General features: G+C 40.8%; 1 protein-coding gene across 1 annotated transcript in view; it reads left to right on the top strand.

Moving 5' to 3' along the window:
• VAPB (VAMP associated protein B and C) overlaps window positions 1-13,349 on the top strand; it is a 62,831-nt gene extending 49,482 nt beyond the window's left edge. Inside the window, exons 3-6 of the mRNA XM_042462942.1 lie at window positions 3,008-3,111; window positions 5,146-5,226; window positions 9,294-9,470; window positions 10,875-13,349. Of these exons, the coding sequence (XP_042318876.1) occupies window positions 3,008-3,111; window positions 5,146-5,226; window positions 9,294-9,470; window positions 10,875-11,033 (521 nt within the window). The 3' untranslated portion in view covers window positions 11,034-13,349. The remainder of the gene's footprint in view (window positions 1-3,007; window positions 3,112-5,145; window positions 5,227-9,293; window positions 9,471-10,874) is intronic.
• The last annotated feature ends 5,928 nt before the right edge of the window (window positions 13,350-19,277 follow it).

The following is a 19,277-nucleotide window of genomic DNA, read 5'->3' as shown; positions in this document are numbered from 1 at the left end:
CCAGGGAGAAAAGGGCCGGTCATGGCTGCAGCTCCTGGGTTGTCCAGGGGCATGAAGCACCAAGGACACCCCTTTTACATGCCACAGAGAAGTGGCATTTTGCCACTTTTCCATGGCCCGGAAAAACTCCGGACTGGGGCTGCCGGTGAGGCTGCCCTTGCCTCAACCCAGAAATAAAAGGGGTGCCACAGACCTGCCCCTTAGGGGCAGCCTGTACCATGCCATTATGTCTTAATCATTTGAGATTCAGACAGTGGGAAATATAAGAAAGAGGGCTGATTAAATTGCAAGTAGGAATGCTTTGGTTCTTACTTATATGTGATTAGGAAATGATTGAGTGCCCTATTTACTTACCTGATACCCACACATAAGGACTCCTTTTTCAGTATACAGTAGTGGATTGAGGGGTGTGACGAGTAGGTGTGTTGGCATGAGGGAGGAATGTGGACAATGGGAAAGTTTCCACTCTCCTATTATGTTCATGCAAACATTGAAAGTTTGAGGGTAACAATAATACCCTCATGTTTGCACACTTCCTATTCCGCCTGTAAGAGGAGGAAATAGCATTTGTTCATGGTTTGTGCTTTTTTAAAACTGGCTTCTGAAAAAAATATTTGTGTAAAAATGATTAATGGACCTGTAAACATTTTACTGAGGAATTTCTGCATGGCCTTCATGTAAAGTGCACACATTGTGAAAAGATTCTGAGCATGTCATAGGATACGTCCACAGTTCATGCAATCCTCTTGCCCTGCTTGAATTGAGAGTGTGCTGGAGGACCATACCCATTGGAAGGTGGTGACCATTAGCAGCATCTTTCAGGAATTTAGCATGGTTGTTGTTGTGTCCCTTCAAGTCATTTCCGATTTAAGACAGCCTTAAGGCAAACCCATCACGGAGCTTTCTGTGGCTGGAGAGTGTGTAATTTACCAGGGTCATCTAATGGGTTTACATGGCAGAGCAGGAATTCAAACCCTAGTCTCCAGAGTTTTATCACACTACACTCTTATAGTGCTGCTATTCCACTTTTACTGCTCTGACTGCTTCCTTTTGCATTCTGGGGTTTGTAGTTCAGTGAGGTCTAAGAGCTTTCTGGCCCCTTCCTAAACTGCAAATCCCAGAATGCAACAGGAGACAGCCAAAGCAGTAAAAGTGGAATAAACAGCACTATTAACAGTGCAGCGCAGTAATCTCCATAGTCTTAAACCATTATGTCACATTGGCTCCAAATTCTTCTTATTTTCAGAGAACCATTGGTATGCTTCTGTGCTTGAGAGTTTCTTGGGTTGTAGTGATTGCTACTAATTACATGCTTTTAACTAGCTTCTCAGAACAGTTTTTGGCCAGACTGGAAAACACTATTGAAAAATGTATTGGAGAAACATCTGAAATCTTCCAACTCATTCTTAGTTCTCATTTGTTTTGATGGCGTGGCTGCAAGTACCATCTTGTACAAGCTGTCTGGAACAAGTTTATCTGATGTTGCAGATGCATCCATCTTACATACCCAGAAGCAGTACCATTAAACCAAGTTCTGTCCATTTCTATTTCACAGAACAGCTTTGCATGATTCAGCTGTGCTGCTTAGGCTTATAATGGCTCCTCTATGTAAAAGCATTGACTTAACCTCTTGTATTAGTGCAGCAGCCTAGCTGTTGTTGCATGTTTTCAAGTTGTTTCCATTTTATGGCGACTGTAAGGTAGTGGTTCTCAACCTGTGGGTCACAACCCCTTTAGGGGTCAAACAATGCTTTCACAGGGGTTGCCTAAGACCATTGGAAAACAGTAGCAAAATTACAGTTATGAAGTAGCAATGAAAATAATTGTATGGTTGGGGCTCACCACAACATGAGGAACTGTATTAAAGGGTTGTGGCATAAGGAAGGGTGAGAACCACTGCTGTAAGGTGAATCTATTACTGTGTTTTCTTGGCAAGATTTGTTCATGGGGGGGTTACCATTGACTCGCTCTGAGGGCAAGAGAGTGTGACTTGCCCAAGGTCACTCAGTAGGTTTCACAGCTGAAAGGAGACTTGACTGGATCTCGAGACTTGTAGTCCACTAGTATCCAGAGTCATCTAATGATGAAACCACCACACAGTGCTGGCTCCTTGCACCACTTAGGATAGCTTATATTACTGGAATGATTGCCAGTTTGAGGATGTTTCCAGAGCACTATAACTGGGATGTATTTGGATGACTTTTTTGGCATAGAATTCCACAGGTTTTCTAAGCTTTCCGGAAAAATGTGTGTATTTAATTTCAATAAGATTTGGCATATGCACTGGTCACATTAGTTGCTGTTTACTCTTGTTACCCCAAGAAATACATTCTTGCCCAACTTAATTTTTTTTTTTTTTGAAATACATTTCCTTCTCTCATTCATCAGTCATATCAATAATCTTACACAACACAAGTATTCAGTAATTATTGAGATCTGTGGCTGTGGAAAGTTAAGACATGTTTTGATGTTGATCCATAGAGGTAAAAATCTCCCAAATCCACAAGTGGGCAATACTGTACTTTTATTACAGGGTATTGAACTGCTTCAGGGCTGGAGGCCAGTTTTCCCCTGAGCTTTCTGGCTGGCTGCACCCATTCATCTGCTCTCTAAAATACATAGGGACAACTTCTGGTTTTCATTTTGGACAATATACAACAACAAAAAAGAAGCATTGGAGGGCTGAGGAGGACATTTGCCACTGTTTCGGCATGTTTGAGGATCTTTTGGCATGGTTTCGTTCAAAAAATCAGCTAAATGTTGTGTTGAGGGGGGGGGGGGAAATTAAATTGGGGCTCCAGAGGACTGGCACAGGACTTAGGGGGCTGCATGAGTGAGATTTCAGATGCTCTGCTTTATTGGGAAAAGTATAATTGTATAAAATATTTGTTGTATTATCAGATTATTTAGAACTCTTAATTTTTTAGGGTAAATGATGGGAACAGTGATGGTGCATATTTGGAAGCAAATGATGATATTCTAATGCAGTCATTTCTTTTCTTTTCAGTGATGCTACAGCCATTTGATTATGACCCTAATGAGAAAAGTAAACATAAGTTCATGGTTCAGTCAATGTTTGCACCGCCTGATACTTCAGACATGGAAGCAGTAGTGAGTATTGAAAAACAGCTTATCAAAATGATGCAGATTTCTTCTATATGAGTAATCCTACAACATGCCTTAAAGAGAAAGTGCAACAAATTGCCGAAAGTACAATTATAACAGTAGAGTTAGATGAGGAATGGATTACTTCAAAGGATGTGGATGTCAGGATGCTAGTGGGACAGAATTTCCAGGTAATGAGATACCTTTTGACCAGGACTCTTAGTAAGAGTGTAAATCGTCTCAATATTCATAGAGGTTTGCTTTCCAAACATACATGCCTGCTAAACTGCCTTACCAAAAAGCTAAGCAAATGATCTCCATGACTATTTTGTTCTTTGTTGTTAGTAGGAGTGAGCCAGAGGGACCAGTGGTTCCTAGTGTGTGGCCCAGATTGCATTTGTCCAGCACAGGCATTTAATGTTAACTGCTTCATCTAGAATCCATCTTAATGTAGGACTAAAGTGGACATGCATCCGTAGAAAAAAGGCAGGTGTTGGCTTCTCCATGCTTGGGTATAGGTAATATGTGTGGATTTGTCATATGCTACCATGGCCTATCTGTTGCTGCTGTGGAAACTCAGACACATCTTGAACAACGGTAGGGTCTTATATGCTAGTTGACACTGAATTAGATCTGTATAATAACATACCTGTCTGAGCTTATTGTTGTAAGACATTATTATAGTTTTGCCAAGATCTACGCCCCTAACAGTACTGAATGAAATGTTGCTTATGATCAATGAACCCACAATTGATTGAAGACCTTTAGAATTGAGTGGAGCTTCTTAAAGGTCCTGTCAGTCTAAAATCTTACTGGTGCTGTCTCTATAGTTTTTCCACACTCTCAGGTGCCAGAAAATGTTCGTGATACTTATGCTTAAGTGTGCACTTGCCATCAGATGGCGATAAGATGGAGATATACATAGTTTCTATGGGATGCTGTTAATATCAGTGACTTGCATTTGCGGAGTGTTTTATCCTTGACTGGAGCAACCAACCCTGCTGTTTACAGTGTCTAAATTGCTGGTGTGGTACATTGCATACAACCCACAGGCTTAGCATGATTGGCAAGAACTGATTGGCTTGGCTAATAGCAGTCCCATTGCATTTTTTCTCTTTGGCAAAATTCACATTAAGGGAAAAATACGGCTGTGTAACCAGAGCAATACATCCTACATACTCTGAGCATAGGATTGAGTGTCCTAGGTGTGTATGCCACTGGTATCCTAAATATTTGCTATTTGGTGCTATTCTTGATATTGTAGACCCCATTGTCTGCAGTCCCTTGTAGGACAAGCTCAAACTTGTTATCCCAAGCCCTTTGCCACTTCCTTTCCTTGCAAGCTTTCAATCCCAGCCTCATCTGCTGTTGTTTCCAAAGGGAAGGACAAGCAGGAAGCAAGCTTGCAGTGCTTGCAGATGTTTGAAGCACCTTCAGTTAGCAGCATCCAACATCCTCTGTTGCTTCCCAACACTGGAGCCGTTACTGGAAAGAGCAGATGTTCAGCACTTCAGTGCCAAGGCTGTTCAAGTTGCCTTGGTCACACAGCTGTTGGACAGTCCCAAGCTTCCTTCCAAAGTTTAAGCTGGGTAGGTGGTGGAAATCACTACAGAACTGCTTGGATGATCCCTTTCTACATCGTTAGCATGGAGAGGAAGGCTGTAGACTTGTCTCACCCTCCAGACATCACCACACTCTTTTGTGGTGAGCAGAATTATTGGAACCTCTTCTTAGCTCCTTTGTAATGTTTTTCAAAGGCTGTTCAGAATACTAGGAACCTTACCTGTTGATTTAGACATATTTTTTGTCCTTTTTTATTTAAAGGAGAAGGAGATAAGCATCATTTTCTGAAATACAAAGCAACTGTCCTATGTAAAGCCTAACTAACAGATGAAATATCCCACACAAAAATGACCAGCCTCTGAAATTGGGAGGGCTTGCACTGGGTCATTTTTAAAAAGAGAAGGAAATTGTGTGGATCAGAGGAAGATATCAATAGTTCTTCTTTGCAAATTATTTCTTCAATTTTGTGTGTTCTAGTGGAAAGAAGCAAAACCAGAAGAACTCATGGATTCAAAACTTAGATGTGTGTTTGAGCTGCCAGCAGAAAATGATAAACCCGTGAGTACAATTGTTGGAACAGTGTACTTGGTAGAATTGTATGTATGTACTTGGTGGAATAGGCAATGTCTGTGAGTGAAAACGCCGGACAGTTCCATTTCCTAAACCTGGTACATTTAGAAACTGTGTTAATGATAATGGAGCACCTTTGCTCTTTACCTGTGTGTCTGTAGATATGTGCGCTGAAAAACTGGCTTTTAAGGTAGTTGGGAGATCCTTGGAATTGTAGTCCAAAACATAGTTTTTATAAAAGGTGCTTGAAAGGAAAGCCATGTGTAAACGAGATGGGAATTGTGAGGTCTTCCAGATGTTGCTGAACTGCTACTCTCAGCAGACCTTAACACCTTAACCAGTGGTAAGAAAAGTTAGGAGTTGCAGGCCAACAGTATCTGGAGGGCCTGCATGATTTCCACAACTGATGTGAAATGCGGAACATGAATAAGCTATATTTTCCAAGACTGCTTTTTCCTCCTTTCACTCCCTACAAATTATAATGACTAAAAATTTAACAGCAAGTAGCAGCAGCCTCTTAATTTTTAGCCATTAACTCTGGGCTGCCACATCACAACTCAAGTTTCAAGGATAAGGAATAAAACATTCCAGAGGAAAGTGGTGTAGGACACTTCCAAAGTCCCTGAGGCAAATAGAATAAATAAAAAACATTCTTTTAAAACAAAACTACAGGCAAACCACAGTTAACAAAGCCAGTGACAAACAAAGCTCCTTTAAAAAAAGTCTTTGTACATGCCCCCAGCCCACTTTTGCTCCTTGTCCTCAGTCTAGCTGGAAAGTTTTTTTTACAGTGTTGCCTTTAGGAGGGGGATGGGGGGGGGGCTAGAAAAAGGCAGACTTTTGGTGACAGGATGCAGCAGCAGGTCTGTAATAAACATTGTAATAATGCTTGAGCTGGGGGGAAATTGTTCTAGTCTAGGTGATCCTACCATAACTGTGTGTGTCTGCCTACAACAGGCAAGGTAGGCAGTAGCTGCCTCCCAAATCTCTTATTGAGCATGAACAGCAAAACAGAGAAAAGAGAGAGAGATAATCCTAAAGCAACATATTAGAATTACCCATGACATATTTTAAAAAAAACCTGTAAGTTTTGCTTTTAGGGATCAAAGGGAAAACAACAAGGATTCAACTCCAGTGCAGCCTCCTCCAGCCCAGCACCCTCCTGATCTATAAGATTACAACTCCCATCCTTTCTTGCCAACTTGCCTGGCGTGGTGTAATTTTACACACCTGGAGAATGCTCAGTTAGAGAAAGCTGCTCTAGAGTTTTGTTCAGTGATATCGACCTAGTTACCAACTGACCAAACACACAGGCAGTTTGGACAATTTCCTGTATTTCCCAGGACAAGGAATGCCTCACTACCCCTTTTTCAGAGCTTATTGGTCATTTCTCCTCCATTGCTGCCAGAGATGCAGAGGGAGTGCTAGCACATGTAAGGGGAAATTCAGAAAAGCAAAAGCACAGCAGAATGATCTTAGGATTGCTAGAGAGGTTAAAAACAATAAAAAGGGTTTTTGGGGGTATGTCTGTAGCAAAAAGAAGAAGAAGGAAATGGTAGGGCCACTACATATTATTATTATTACATGGAGAAGATGGCGAAATGCTAACAAGGGACAGAGAAAAGGCAAAACTACTCCTTCTTTGCCTCAGCCTTCTCAGAAAAGGAAAAGGGTGCACAGAATAGGTAAAGAGGAAGTACAGGAATACCTGGTTAATCTGAATGAATTTAAGTCTCGGACCTGATGGCCTACATCCAACGGTATTAAAAGAACTGGCAAATCTCAGAGCCATTGGCAATAATTTTTGAGAACTCCTGGAGAACAGGAGTAATCCCAGCACACTGGAGGAAGGCAAACATTGTCGCCAATGTTGAAAAGGTGAAAAAAAGAGGATCCCACAATTATTGTCCAGCTAGTCTGACTTTAATACTAAGAGAGATTCTAGAGTAGATCATTAGACAGGGAGTCTGTGAATATTTAAAAGCAATGGCATAATCACAAAAAGTCAACATGGGTTTCTGATAAACAAATCATGCCAAACTAATCTGATCTCTCTTTTTGATAAAATGACCTGCTTGGTAGACAAAGGGAATGCTGTAGATACAGCATATCTTGATTTCAGTAAGGCCTTTGACAAGGTCCTCCATGATATTCTTACAGATAAGCTGGTAAAATGTGGGCTAGACAGTGTGATTGTTAGGTGGATTTGAAATTGGCTGACTGGCCGAACCTAAAGGGTGCTCAACAATGGTGCCTCTTCATCTTGGAAAGAAGTAACCAGTGGGGTCCCACAAAGTTCTGTCCTGGGCCCAGTGCTATTCAATATCTTTATCAGTGACTTGGATGAATAGAGGGCATGCTTATCAAATTTGCAGATGACACCAAATTAGGAGGAGTAGCTAACATCTCAGAGGACAGGATCAAAATTCAAGATGACCTTAATAGATTAGAAAGCTGGGCCAAAGCTAACAAAATAAATTTCAACACAGAGAAATGTAAGGTACTGCACTTAGGGTAGAAAATTGAAATGTATAGTGACAGGATGGGGGACACCTGTCTTAATGAGACTACTTGTGAAAGGGATCTAGGAGTCCTAGTGGACCATAAGTTGAACATGAGTCAACAATGTGATGTGGCAGCTAGAAAGGTCAATGGAATTTTAGGCTGCATCAATAGAAGTATAATGTCTGGATCAAAAGAAGTAATAGTGCCACTCTATTCTGCTTTGGCCGTGCCTCACCTGGAATACTGTGCCCAGTTCTGGTCACCACAATTCAAATTGGATGTTGACAAATTGGAATATGTCCAGCGGAGGGCTATCAAAACGGTGAAGAGTCTGGAAACCATGCTTATGAGGAAAGACTTAGGGAACTGAGTATATTTAGCCTGGAATAGAGATGGTTAAGAGGTGATACGATAACCCTGTTTAAGTATTTAAAGGGGTGTCACATTGAGGATGGAGCAAGCTTGTTTTCTGCTGCTCCAGAGAATAGGACCCGGAACAATGGATGCAAGCTACAGGAAAAGAGATTCCACCTCAACATTAAGAGGAACTTCCATAGTAAGAGCTGTTCGACAGTGGAATGCACTCCCTCAGAGTGTGGTTGAGTATCCTTCTTTGGAGGTCTTGATGGCCATCTGTCAGGGTTGCTTTGATTGTGATTTCCTGCATGGCAGGAGGTTGGACTGGATGGCCCTTGTGGTCTCTTCCAACTTGATGATTCTAGCTTACAAGAAACTTGAGATTCATTTCTTTTTAATCTGCCAATAACATGAAATATTTGATGTGATTTTTGTGCCTTTTGTGCCTGACTCATCACCATTGGCATGAGCCCTATTATTCCTGTACATGGTCACAGGTCTCTCTCCTTTTTAAACTGTAGCTGCAGTGAATGTTCCAATTCTTTAAGTTTCAAAGTGCTTGCCCACATTTAAACAAACATGGAGGTAGTCATGTTTAGAACTAGGTGCATGTGTGCCACCCTGTGAAAAATGGGAGAGGACGAAAATGGCTAAGAGAGAGCAACCTGTGTAGATGTGGATTCAATAGAGACTATGGCCCAATACAGACAGGCCAAAATAAAGCTGCTTCGGGTCACTTTGGAGGCACACTGTTTAAATGTTCCATGTGTCCTAAGAGGTCAGAAGCCATACCAAAGCCATGCTTCAGTCCTAAGGACTGGAGTGCAGCTTTGGCACAGCTTCTGGCCTCTTAAGATGTGTGTGTCATTTAAACAGCATACCTCCAAAGTGACCCGAAGCAGCTTTATTTTGGCCTGTCTGTATGGGCCCTATGTATCCCTAAAAATTAATACACTTCTTTTAGAGAACTTACCACTGAGGGTGAATGTAAAAGCAGGAGATCCAGTATACCACTGCCAATCTGAAGTTAAACAGAGTGATACTGCATCTGTTGGCAAACTGTACTGGGACACGGATAGGGATCAACTGCTGGATTTGGTGCTATAATGTAAGCAATGCTGAGAGCTGTAAATACAATGAGATACAATTTTAAACCTCCATTAAAAACATTCTTTCTTTTCATCTCTCAACAGCATGATGTAGAAATAAATAAAATTATATCCACAACTGCAGTAAAGACAGAATCTTCTGTAATGTCAAAATCATTAAGTTCTTCTTTGGATGACAGTGAAGTTAAGAAAGTAATGGAAGAGTGTAAGAGGCTTCAGTTAGAGGTTCAGAGGTTACGAGAGGAGAATAAACAATTGAAGGTACAGTTTGATAGAAATGTATACAAAGTTCTTTGGCTTTCAGTTATAACTTGTTTTCATGTGAATATTATATTGTATTATACATGTGTTTTAATGTAAACTGCTTAGAGATTTTATTACTATAAATTCAGTGTATAAGTACTGCAGATAATGTACTGTATATAATCATGTATAAGTCTAGAAATTTAGGTCAAAAAACTGACCCCCAAAAATCTGAGTCGACTTATACATGGGTCAATGTAAGTACAGCGTCTTAACTCTTATTTAAAAAAAGGATTCATCCTCTGGTGAAAAGCAAGAGTATAATCTGTCCTGGAAGCACTGACCTCTGTTCTCTCATCCATCCAGTCTTAAGAGCAAGCACAACAAGTATGCACAAATTCTGGAATTTTGTAAGTTCTTTGACATTGTTTTGCTTTGCTTCATTGTTTAGATCCTTTGCTAATGTGCCCCTAAATTTTACCCTTGACCTAACCACGGGTCATAGCAAAATCCATAATTTTGGTCCCAAAATTTGCCCTCGACTTATACATGAGGTCGATTTATAGTTGAGTATATACAGTACATGCATTAAATATGAATAGGTGTGTTTTAATTTGGCTTGATTGTTTTTAATTTTGGAATGGTTGTCATGTTTTACTATCTTTTAAGGACTACTGTCATGAAACAGCCCAAATCATAAATTCTTCTCCAGAGGCTTGTGAAAGTGGGGTAGGTGCTGACAATTCAGAAGGCCTTTCCCATTGTAGCAAACAGACTTCAGATATTCTCCATAAGAAGCTCACCTTGTATTTTAATCTTTTCTCTTTTGAGGGCAAGGTGAAAACCTTTTTATTTTACCAAAGCCATTCTAGTCTTGTTATTTATTGAACACATTTTTTTGAAGCTGTAGTTTGCCACTGACCTCTTTCTCTTGATTATTACACTTGTGTATTTAGGTCAGTAGCTGCTCATAGGGCTGTTTTGTTTGAAAAGCAGGATAGAAAATTTTAGAATAAATCAGAAATGGGAATCATATGAACTTTAGACTGCATACACCCCCCAGGTGAATGTCTTTGTGGCCCCTGGAAGCACTTGGGTCATAAAAAGAATCAAGATGAAAATGGGAATTGCTACCCCTGGAAGCTACCATGCTAGCTGATTTTCCTCTACAGCACCAGGACTGAGCCACTTTTCTGAATGCCCCCCTATCAAAAGTGTTGAAAAATGTGGGAAAGCCTCATTTTTAGAAGAGATGTGGTCTGTGGTAAGGAAAGAATGAGACCTGGAACTAATGACTATTCATTGGTCATGAGAGTTGCTGTTCCAGATTGATTAGCAAGACCAGTACACCAGCGGAAATAACCCTGAACTTCTAATGAATGCCATGGCTCATTGTACTTTGTTTAATTATCTTTCCTACAGGAAGACGATGGACTGCGGATGAGGAAGGCTCCCCAGACAAACCATCCGACCTTTGCTTCGGCTGCTGCTGTGAAGGAGGAGGGCCTCAGCACTAGACTACTCGCACTGGTGGTTTTGTTCTTTATTGTTGGCGTAATTATAGGGAAAATTGCCTTGTAGAGGCCGCATGCTGAGGATTGTAAATTGGATTGATGGATCTGCCATATCATTGGATTAAATTTATTCATAACAAAATGTTTAAAAAAATGTATGACATCTCACAGGTCTTGCCTTTTAAATTTTTATCCCCTGCACAAATATAACATTAACATTAACATAATCTTCTAGAAAGTTTTTTAAAAAGGTTCAAGGAGCAAGCAGGAGAAGAGAGGGGAGTTATCTTGATTGTGAGGAAGAAATCATGTATTTAACACTATAATGGCGCATTGTTTAGGAAGAAAAAGTAACTTTAAACATTTCTTGGACTTTGGTACCTATTACTGGAATTCTCTTCTTTGGGAGGCAGAAAAAATATTTCTCCACTGAAGGAGCTGATCCTTTTGGTTATTTAGATGGTAGCTTGGGCAGACGAGGTAGAAGGCTCTCTGTAAAATAGATGAACCCACCACTCTTCCTCATAAACGTCCAGTGGGTATGACTCGGGTCTCAGAATCTCAGCTGTGTGGCTCTGACCCTCCAAACAGTTATTGATGGAGCTTCAAGTGTGACCTTGCCTCTCTTGGCCCTGCACCATCCACAGGGACTGTGAAACATTCAAGTGTGGAAGAGCAGAACTATGGGAAGAAATGGACAAGTTGGGTGCCCCAGAAGGGAGCCAGCAGCACCAATGCTGTAACAGTGTTTCTGTAATTGGTCCCAGCCAGTTGCTGTGCAAATAGGTATAACATAACAGCTTCTGATGATTTGGAGCTGCCTTGGAGTGGAGAGAAAGAGAAATTGAAGGGAGAGGTCAGGTGCATGCTCCCCCCCACCTTGTTAGGCTAGCAGTGGGGGGACTTAGTTGCTGGGGGTGGGTAGGAAACATAAGGGTGCCTCTTTCCCCAGCCCAGCTCAATCAGCCTGTTGCACCAAGTGCTCCAAGTTGAACTAGAGGTGTGGCTCTTGTATCACCAGACTTTGTAGGGGAGAGGAGCACTGCCTTAAGGCTGTTTGCATTCAATATTTAGTTGGGTATGCTGCCTGGCTTTTGTCCCACCTGTTTTCCAGTCCAGATGACACTCTGTTAATGGGGACCATGCGCTTCTACCACTTTATCCCATCACATTCATTTTTGCAACCCCCTGTTTGTTGCATTCTATGGAGACCTTTTCTTCTTCAGCACTTGCACCCACAGCAAACTCTCACAGGCTTAGCCACACGCTGCTGTGTGTGTGGTATGTGTACTAGTATGTATGTATGTCATGTAACTTTTTTTGCCCCTCTTTAACCATTGCGGTCTCTTGATGCTTTTGCTGATCAGGCTTCTGTCCTGAACCAGATAAAAAGCAGCCATGTATTCAATCTCATGGAGAAGAGAAGGGAAGGAGCCTTTTGATGTGCCCATCTGTATTAGGACAGTCCAGACTTTGCTGTGTTCTCCATCCTTTCTCTCAATAGCCCAGCTAGAGAGAAAGAGAGAAATGTAATATTTTTCTCCCTCTTCACCCATCAACTGTTTAGTGCTGGTTCTTGGATGAAATTACATCTAGGAGACAGCAGCTCTTAGACTGCAGCTGATAGTGAAAAAGAGACACAGACTGCAGCTGATAGTGAAAAGGAGACAAGATTTGGGGATGCATGCTTGGAGGAGCTTGTGGCAACCTAGTGATCCTGTGTACAGGAGAGTAGGCTTATATATCCAGCTTTTGGCTGTCTCACATTGTCTTCAGTGTAACTGGTAATCAGGACACTTTGAGTAGCAAGGAATGTACACCATCTGAATGCAGCCTCACTGCAAAATTGAAAGGTACCACTAGGCAGTCATCTGTGTCTCAGGTTGTGTGGAATGAGGGTTGATACCTTGTTCTTCTAAAAGGGGACCAAGCTACCATTGCTGTTGGTTCACGTAGCTGAGTTAAAACTCTCATACCCATACATTTAATGCATATTTAACTTATTTAATGTGTTTCATCTCAATGTTTTCTTTATTGTCATGGAAAATTGACTACTGCTATAAATTGGCTAAAGAGAAAAGAGGGAAAAGGCACCTGTTCAAAGTTGGTGAAAAGAACAATTTCTTTTTCTTTTTCTTGCTGTAGTGGTGATGGATTCTTCTGCCTCCTAATACTTTGGGCACTACATAATTCTCAGTTTTTGATCATCTAAACATTGGGGGGGGAACTGCAGTCAGGAAAACTGTTTTGTATATAAAATAAGTCTATGTAGGGGAAAAAATAGTAGGAATTAGTTCTATGCTGTTAAAAAAAATAAAAGACCAATCCTGTTTGACTATGTAGCGTCTTTAAAAAAAATCAAATAAATCTACCCCCATATTGAGTCTTGTCCGCGTCTGATTCTGTTTTGCAGCCTTGCCAAAACAAAGTGCATTCTCATTAACACATTTCATTTCTTTGTTTTGAGAACCAGTTCTCCTTATTTAATGTTATTTGCACCCATAACACTGGAACAGTTGCTTAGAACTAGCATTTTTGTTTTCTTGAAGATCTGCAACATGCAGGCATCTCTTTACAGTTTTCTTCTGCATCAACATAAAGGAATTAGCTGTCATTCAGAAGCATGAATGAATCGGTATTCAGTTGTTACAAGTAGTTTAAATAGACTGAATTATGACACAATGGATGGTTGCCACTGAAGTTTGCTTCTGCTGGTTGGAGCACCCAGGACTCAGCTGCTGCCCTGCAGACTTCAATCCCTATTTCTAGTCTCTTTGCTGTTCCCATGTGCTGTCCTAGGTATTAGGAAACAGGAGGCTCTCCCATACTGGGGTTCAGCTCCCTTGATCCTTCACTGTTGGCTCTTACTGGCTAAGGCTGGTAGAAGTTCTGTTCCCATCTTAAATCAGGCAAAGATTCACGTTCGGTTGCTGCCATCAATGAAAGGTGAGAACCCTGGGTGTTTCTATCACATACTGATCATCTGAGAAGATTGGGCAAGTTTCCACTTGTATACGACCACTGTTCTATATTGAGAATAATCTGGTAAGTTCTATCAGTATCCCAGTGGTGAATTCCTTTAGAATAGCATCCCTACCCCTAGTTACCCAGATGTTATTGGATACCCAATACAATTCCCACACTGCCCTAATCATTGATCATGCTGGCTAGGGCTTATGGGAACTTAAGTCCAACAATGGGAACCACTGCTTTAGAAACAAAAGCTGTTCACCTACATCAGGGTGAGAAGGCCTGTGCAAAGGCTTAAATAATAATAATAATAATAATAATAATAATAATAATAATAATAATAATAATAATTAAATACAATGAATGCAGCAGATCCCATCTGATTTTGAAAGCTGAGCAGGATCATGCCTGGTTTGTATTTATATGGGGGACTACCAAGGAATATCGGAGGCTGTAGGCTATATTCACAGGAAGGCAATGGCAAACTGCTGAGCATTCTTGCCTAAGGTGGGGGGGATGCATGAGTCTCCTTAGGTCAACAGTATGCAAAGGGATCTTTTAACACCTTTGAGACTAACTGAAAGAGGTTGGTAGCATGAGCTTTTGTAGACTTGATCCTGCCTCTTTAGATATATTAGGTGGAGCTCAGGCAGACTGTGTGTGAGAATGTCCATAGAATATAGCAGACTGTGTGAGAATGTCCATAGAATATAGCAGACTGTGTGTGAGAATGTCCATAGAAATGCAAAACTTGTTGGGTGTAAAGATGAGGTGACAAGTTCAGTTTTAATGGACAAGGCACAGATGTTGCCCAAAGCCAAGTTTATTAGATAACCATAGAAATGAGCATTGGGATGTAGTGTGGGAGACTACACCAAAAGATGTGATGAACTGACCAAGAGAGCTCCCACTGAGGCTAGGTGTTACATAGTGTTATGTGTGTAGTGTGCCAGGAAGCCATTGTTTCCATTCAACCCACTGCTGATGGAATGCAATTTGTTGATACACTCGATTCTGTTGTTTCCAATCTTCCTTTGTAGTCTTTTTGTTCAAGGACAGCTGTTCTGAGGTCTGGGATGGAATGCCGAGAGAGATTTAAGTGTTCTGCAACTGTTTTTGTGTGTGGGTGTATTCCCATTCTTAATGTCTGATTTATGTCCATTTGTCCTCTGGCTCCGTTTGTTCAATATAGAGTGCTGAAGGGCTCTCTTCACAGGATGCCATAAATCACATTAGAGGATGAACAAGTAAAGGGTCCTCTAATATTGTGGGTGATATTATTAGGTCATGTGATGACATTTCCTGTATAGATCTGTGGGCAAGTCAACAGGTGACTTGAAGGTAGGTGTGTGTGTGTGTGTGTGTGTGTGTGTGTGCATGCATATACACACCTGTAGGATAATAAAATGTGCCAAGATCCGCCAACCTCCGCCAACCTGTCAGGTGGAAAATAGAAGGGATAGGGAGATCACACACTTTGAATTAAGGAGCCGGGGTACTTTTTTGTGTTAGTACCAGAAATGTTTTTGTCATTTTAGTAGGCCAACCTAAAGAGGGTGGGAGAATCTTGTAGCTATTGCTATTAAATGTGCAGAGAAATCTTGCAGCACCTTTGAGACTAATTAAAGAAAGAATTTGGCAGCATGAGCTTTTGTAGACTTAAGTCTAATTCTATTGCTATTAAGCAGTGAAGAGAATCAAAAATGCTTCCTTACCTGCCACAAATCATCCAGAGATCTGTCTACCTCTGTCTTAAATCATGCAGCCATTCAGGCTGGAGATCTGACATTATCACCCACCCTTACTGCGGTAAAAGAAATTAAGCTTCTTTAAAATTGCTGGAAATAGAAGCTTCCGATCCTTTCTAAAACATGGAAGACTTGCCATATATTGAGCCTTCCCTTCCCTTTTGAATTAGCTCTTTATTTTGAATCAGTATGCTTTTATGTTTACCAAAATAACTTTAGGGTTGAATTGTCACCTTATTTTGCTCCTGCTGATTTTTATGGCCTAGTTTCTTAACAAAAATAATTTCCAAAACTAAATTAAAACAATATTTTGTTCCCCAGTTTACTTTTTAAACATTATATCCTAGTTTTAAACTTTTTAAAACTCGGGATTTTTAGTGCTAAACCTCTCTTGGGAATAGAATGCACTGTTTCATAACACTTAAGAATTATAATAGGCTCTTTTCTATTTAATGAGTATTCCATGGATTCAGATTTAGTAAGATTATTCACATCAAGGATGGCTTTATGCTTCCATGTACTGCTGTAGTATATGACTTACTACTGTTTTACAGAGGAAAATTAAAGCTAAAAGGAATGTGCATTTATTTTAAGCAGAATAAATAGAAAGAGCTAAGTATATGCATCTGGTTTCTGTTTACAGACCCAGCACACGTTACCATTTATTTCTGGTAAATTTGTAGTACAAACAGTTTTTATCCTTACGGATGTCAGGATGATGCTCTCTACGTATTCCTTTTGCTTATCTAAAGAACCAAGGATTTACTGTATGTGTCTTTGTGGAAGTAACTGTGGTGCTGGATCAAAACCTGAGAATCTGGAAACATTTTCTTCTTTCGGAATAAAAATAGCATTCTTATTGAACTCTTTCCCCCCATAAAGCTAGACAGGGTGGTTTTGAATAATGCTTGAAACTACATGGCATTCCAAGTACTGTAGTCTAGTAAGCATTCACACGTGTAGATATTTGGTTCATTGACTCAGCTGGCCTCTGAAATAAATCCCAAAGTGGCTACACCTCAATCCTTTATATATTTGAACCTCTCCTGAACCTTCCTTTGATGTTACATAGAAACAGCACAATGTTACAGCACTGTCTAATACAGGCATACTTTTCTCTTAACGCTTTGAGCCAGACCTGGTAATAATGGTATAGCAAATGGGAAGTTTGTCTACATTTCATCATACTACTGTACTGTCAAAAAGTTCATCTACTGAAACTGAATGGGAACTAGGTTCACGACTGATGAAAAGGAAGTACGTGTTTACAGAGTACACAGTTAAACTTATTTGCTTCCAAAGGAAAACACATTCAGGCCATATACCTCTCATTATCAATTACCGAGAACCATTAGTGAGGTTGATGTGCTCATGTCTTGCTTGTGGCCTCCCCACAGGCATCTGGTTAGCTAATGGGTGAACAGAATTTTTCACTAGATAGTTTTTGGGCTGACAGCATGGCTGCTGGGCACCACATCCATTATCATTACATTTGCACATATCAGTGCAACCTGCCAAGACAAGGAAAAGGAGATGCCCAGTGTTTAGTGTTATACACAGCTGTGGAGAAATTCAACTCTAAGGTCTCTGAAAATATACAGTCTACAATGGATCACAATATGGTTGAGTTAGGTCAATGCTGACTTCTCTTAGGGGTTGTCTAGAAATACTTTATTTCAGTCAAATAGAATGATCCAGCCACATGCAATTCACAGAAGGTTGGGCTTTTGGGGTGGAGATTCCTGAAACTGCAGAAAAAGGCTTCACAGTTTTCAGTGGAGTATTCACAGAAATCTGCAGAAATATCCATTATCTCATGTGTGGTTATCCATCTGCTGTGCATGGAATTTGAATGGCTGCACATTTTCAGCAAAAAGAGGGTGAACAGATGTGAATTTTCATGGGAAAGTGAAGACAATTAACCATCCCTGCAAATTTGTGAAAATTCACAGCAATTCACATAACATGCTTATGTGTAGACTAGCCCTTAGTTGTCAGCTGTGTTACTTGATACCCTTTTGACAGGAGGGCACAGGAATTTTCTACACACAAAATACATGTTCTCTCAAACAGCAATAAGAAATATCCAGCAGGCTTCCTCCAATTTCAAACATCAGTTACCCAAATGAGAATTTGACAAAAGCTTACGAAGAACATGGGTCCTTAACACCAAGACCTGATAGCTGGAAGCTGCAGTGTATTAAAAATATTGCCCTGTTCCTGACCAAAAGAAGGCGTTTATGGATACTACAGTGGGTCCTCGCCTTACGCGGGGATCCGTTCCGGATCCCTCCGCGTAAGGCGATTTCCGCCTATGCTCAAGCCCCATTGGAAACAATGGGTCTCATGTGCGGCGGCGCTCAGGGTGCAACGGGCATGCACGCCCATTCAATTGAATGGGACGTGGCGCCCCTTCTGCCCCGTGCGCACCCCGCGGCTTGAGCACATATGCTCAAGCCGCATAAAGCATGCCTGCGTATGATGCGGGCGCGCTGCATTTCTGTAATCGCAGAAAAGGATATAACAAAAGTTAGCCATTTGTAAAAGATGAGCTGTTTTATGTACACGCTTATTTAAAAAAATCCTGTGTTAAAAAATTAACATACTGTAATACACATGTTGTTTAAAGACTGTACATTAAGATAAGCATTACATCTGAATTTGCTGTTAATGTGGATTGCCCACCAGTATAATAAAAACCCATTAATTTATCTACATATTAGCCACAACCTTGAAAATATAGCATTTAAATTATGACATTTTGCATAGCTGTATTTTAAAACAAACCAAAAAAACCCACCAAAGGTTTGAACATTTTGGAGAGCACACTTTCCGTTGCAATTCATTAATATAAAAATATAGGAATGCCTTCCTTTGCAGTTTAAGAAGAGGCTGTGCAATCATGCACACATTATCCTGAGAGGGAGGATCATTTTTACTGGAATTGCAAGTTACAAGGGGGGGGGGGGATTAAATTTTTCCCTTTTTTTTGACAAATCTAAAACCCCCCCCCCCCAAACACCACTCTGCAGATAGCAATGGAAGGCAAGGTCCCATGGATGCCAACACACTCCTATTGATAATTGCAATATGGGGAGAGGATTTCTATTGGTCTTATGGCAGGTAGGAAGGGATCAAAACTCACCTGCCCACATGCTATCCTCCTTATAATTCTGCCCCCTCCTGGTACTGCATGCTACTGTAATTGATGTATCATCCTGCATACATACTCCTGAGTTATTTTGAATTATCAGGTTTCTTACAGTTTGAGCATTGGACTATGACTCCGGAGACAGGGTTTGAATCCTGGCTCTGCCATGTAAACCTACTGGGTGACCTTGAGAAAGCCACACACTCTCACTTTCAGAGGATAGCCATAGCAAACATCCTCTGAACAAATCTCGCCCAAGAAAACCCCATAAGCCTTAGGGCTGTCTTAAATCAGAAACCCACTGGGTGACCTTGGGCAAGTCACATTCAGTCAGTCTTAGAAGATGGCAACGGCAAACACCCCTCTGAAAAAACCTGCCAAAAAAGTTTGCCTTAGGCTCACCATAAATGGGAAATGAATTGAGGGCATACAACAACAACAA

The sequence above is a fragment of the Sceloporus undulatus genome, chromosome 4 (assembly GCF_019175285.1).
Source record: "Sceloporus undulatus isolate JIND9_A2432 ecotype Alabama chromosome 4, SceUnd_v1.1, whole genome shotgun sequence".
Lineage (NCBI taxonomy): Eukaryota > Metazoa > Chordata > Lepidosauria > Squamata > Phrynosomatidae > Sceloporus > Sceloporus undulatus.
The sequence above is the reverse complement of the archived record's forward strand: the minus strand, read 5'-3'. Positions and strand labels throughout refer to the sequence as shown.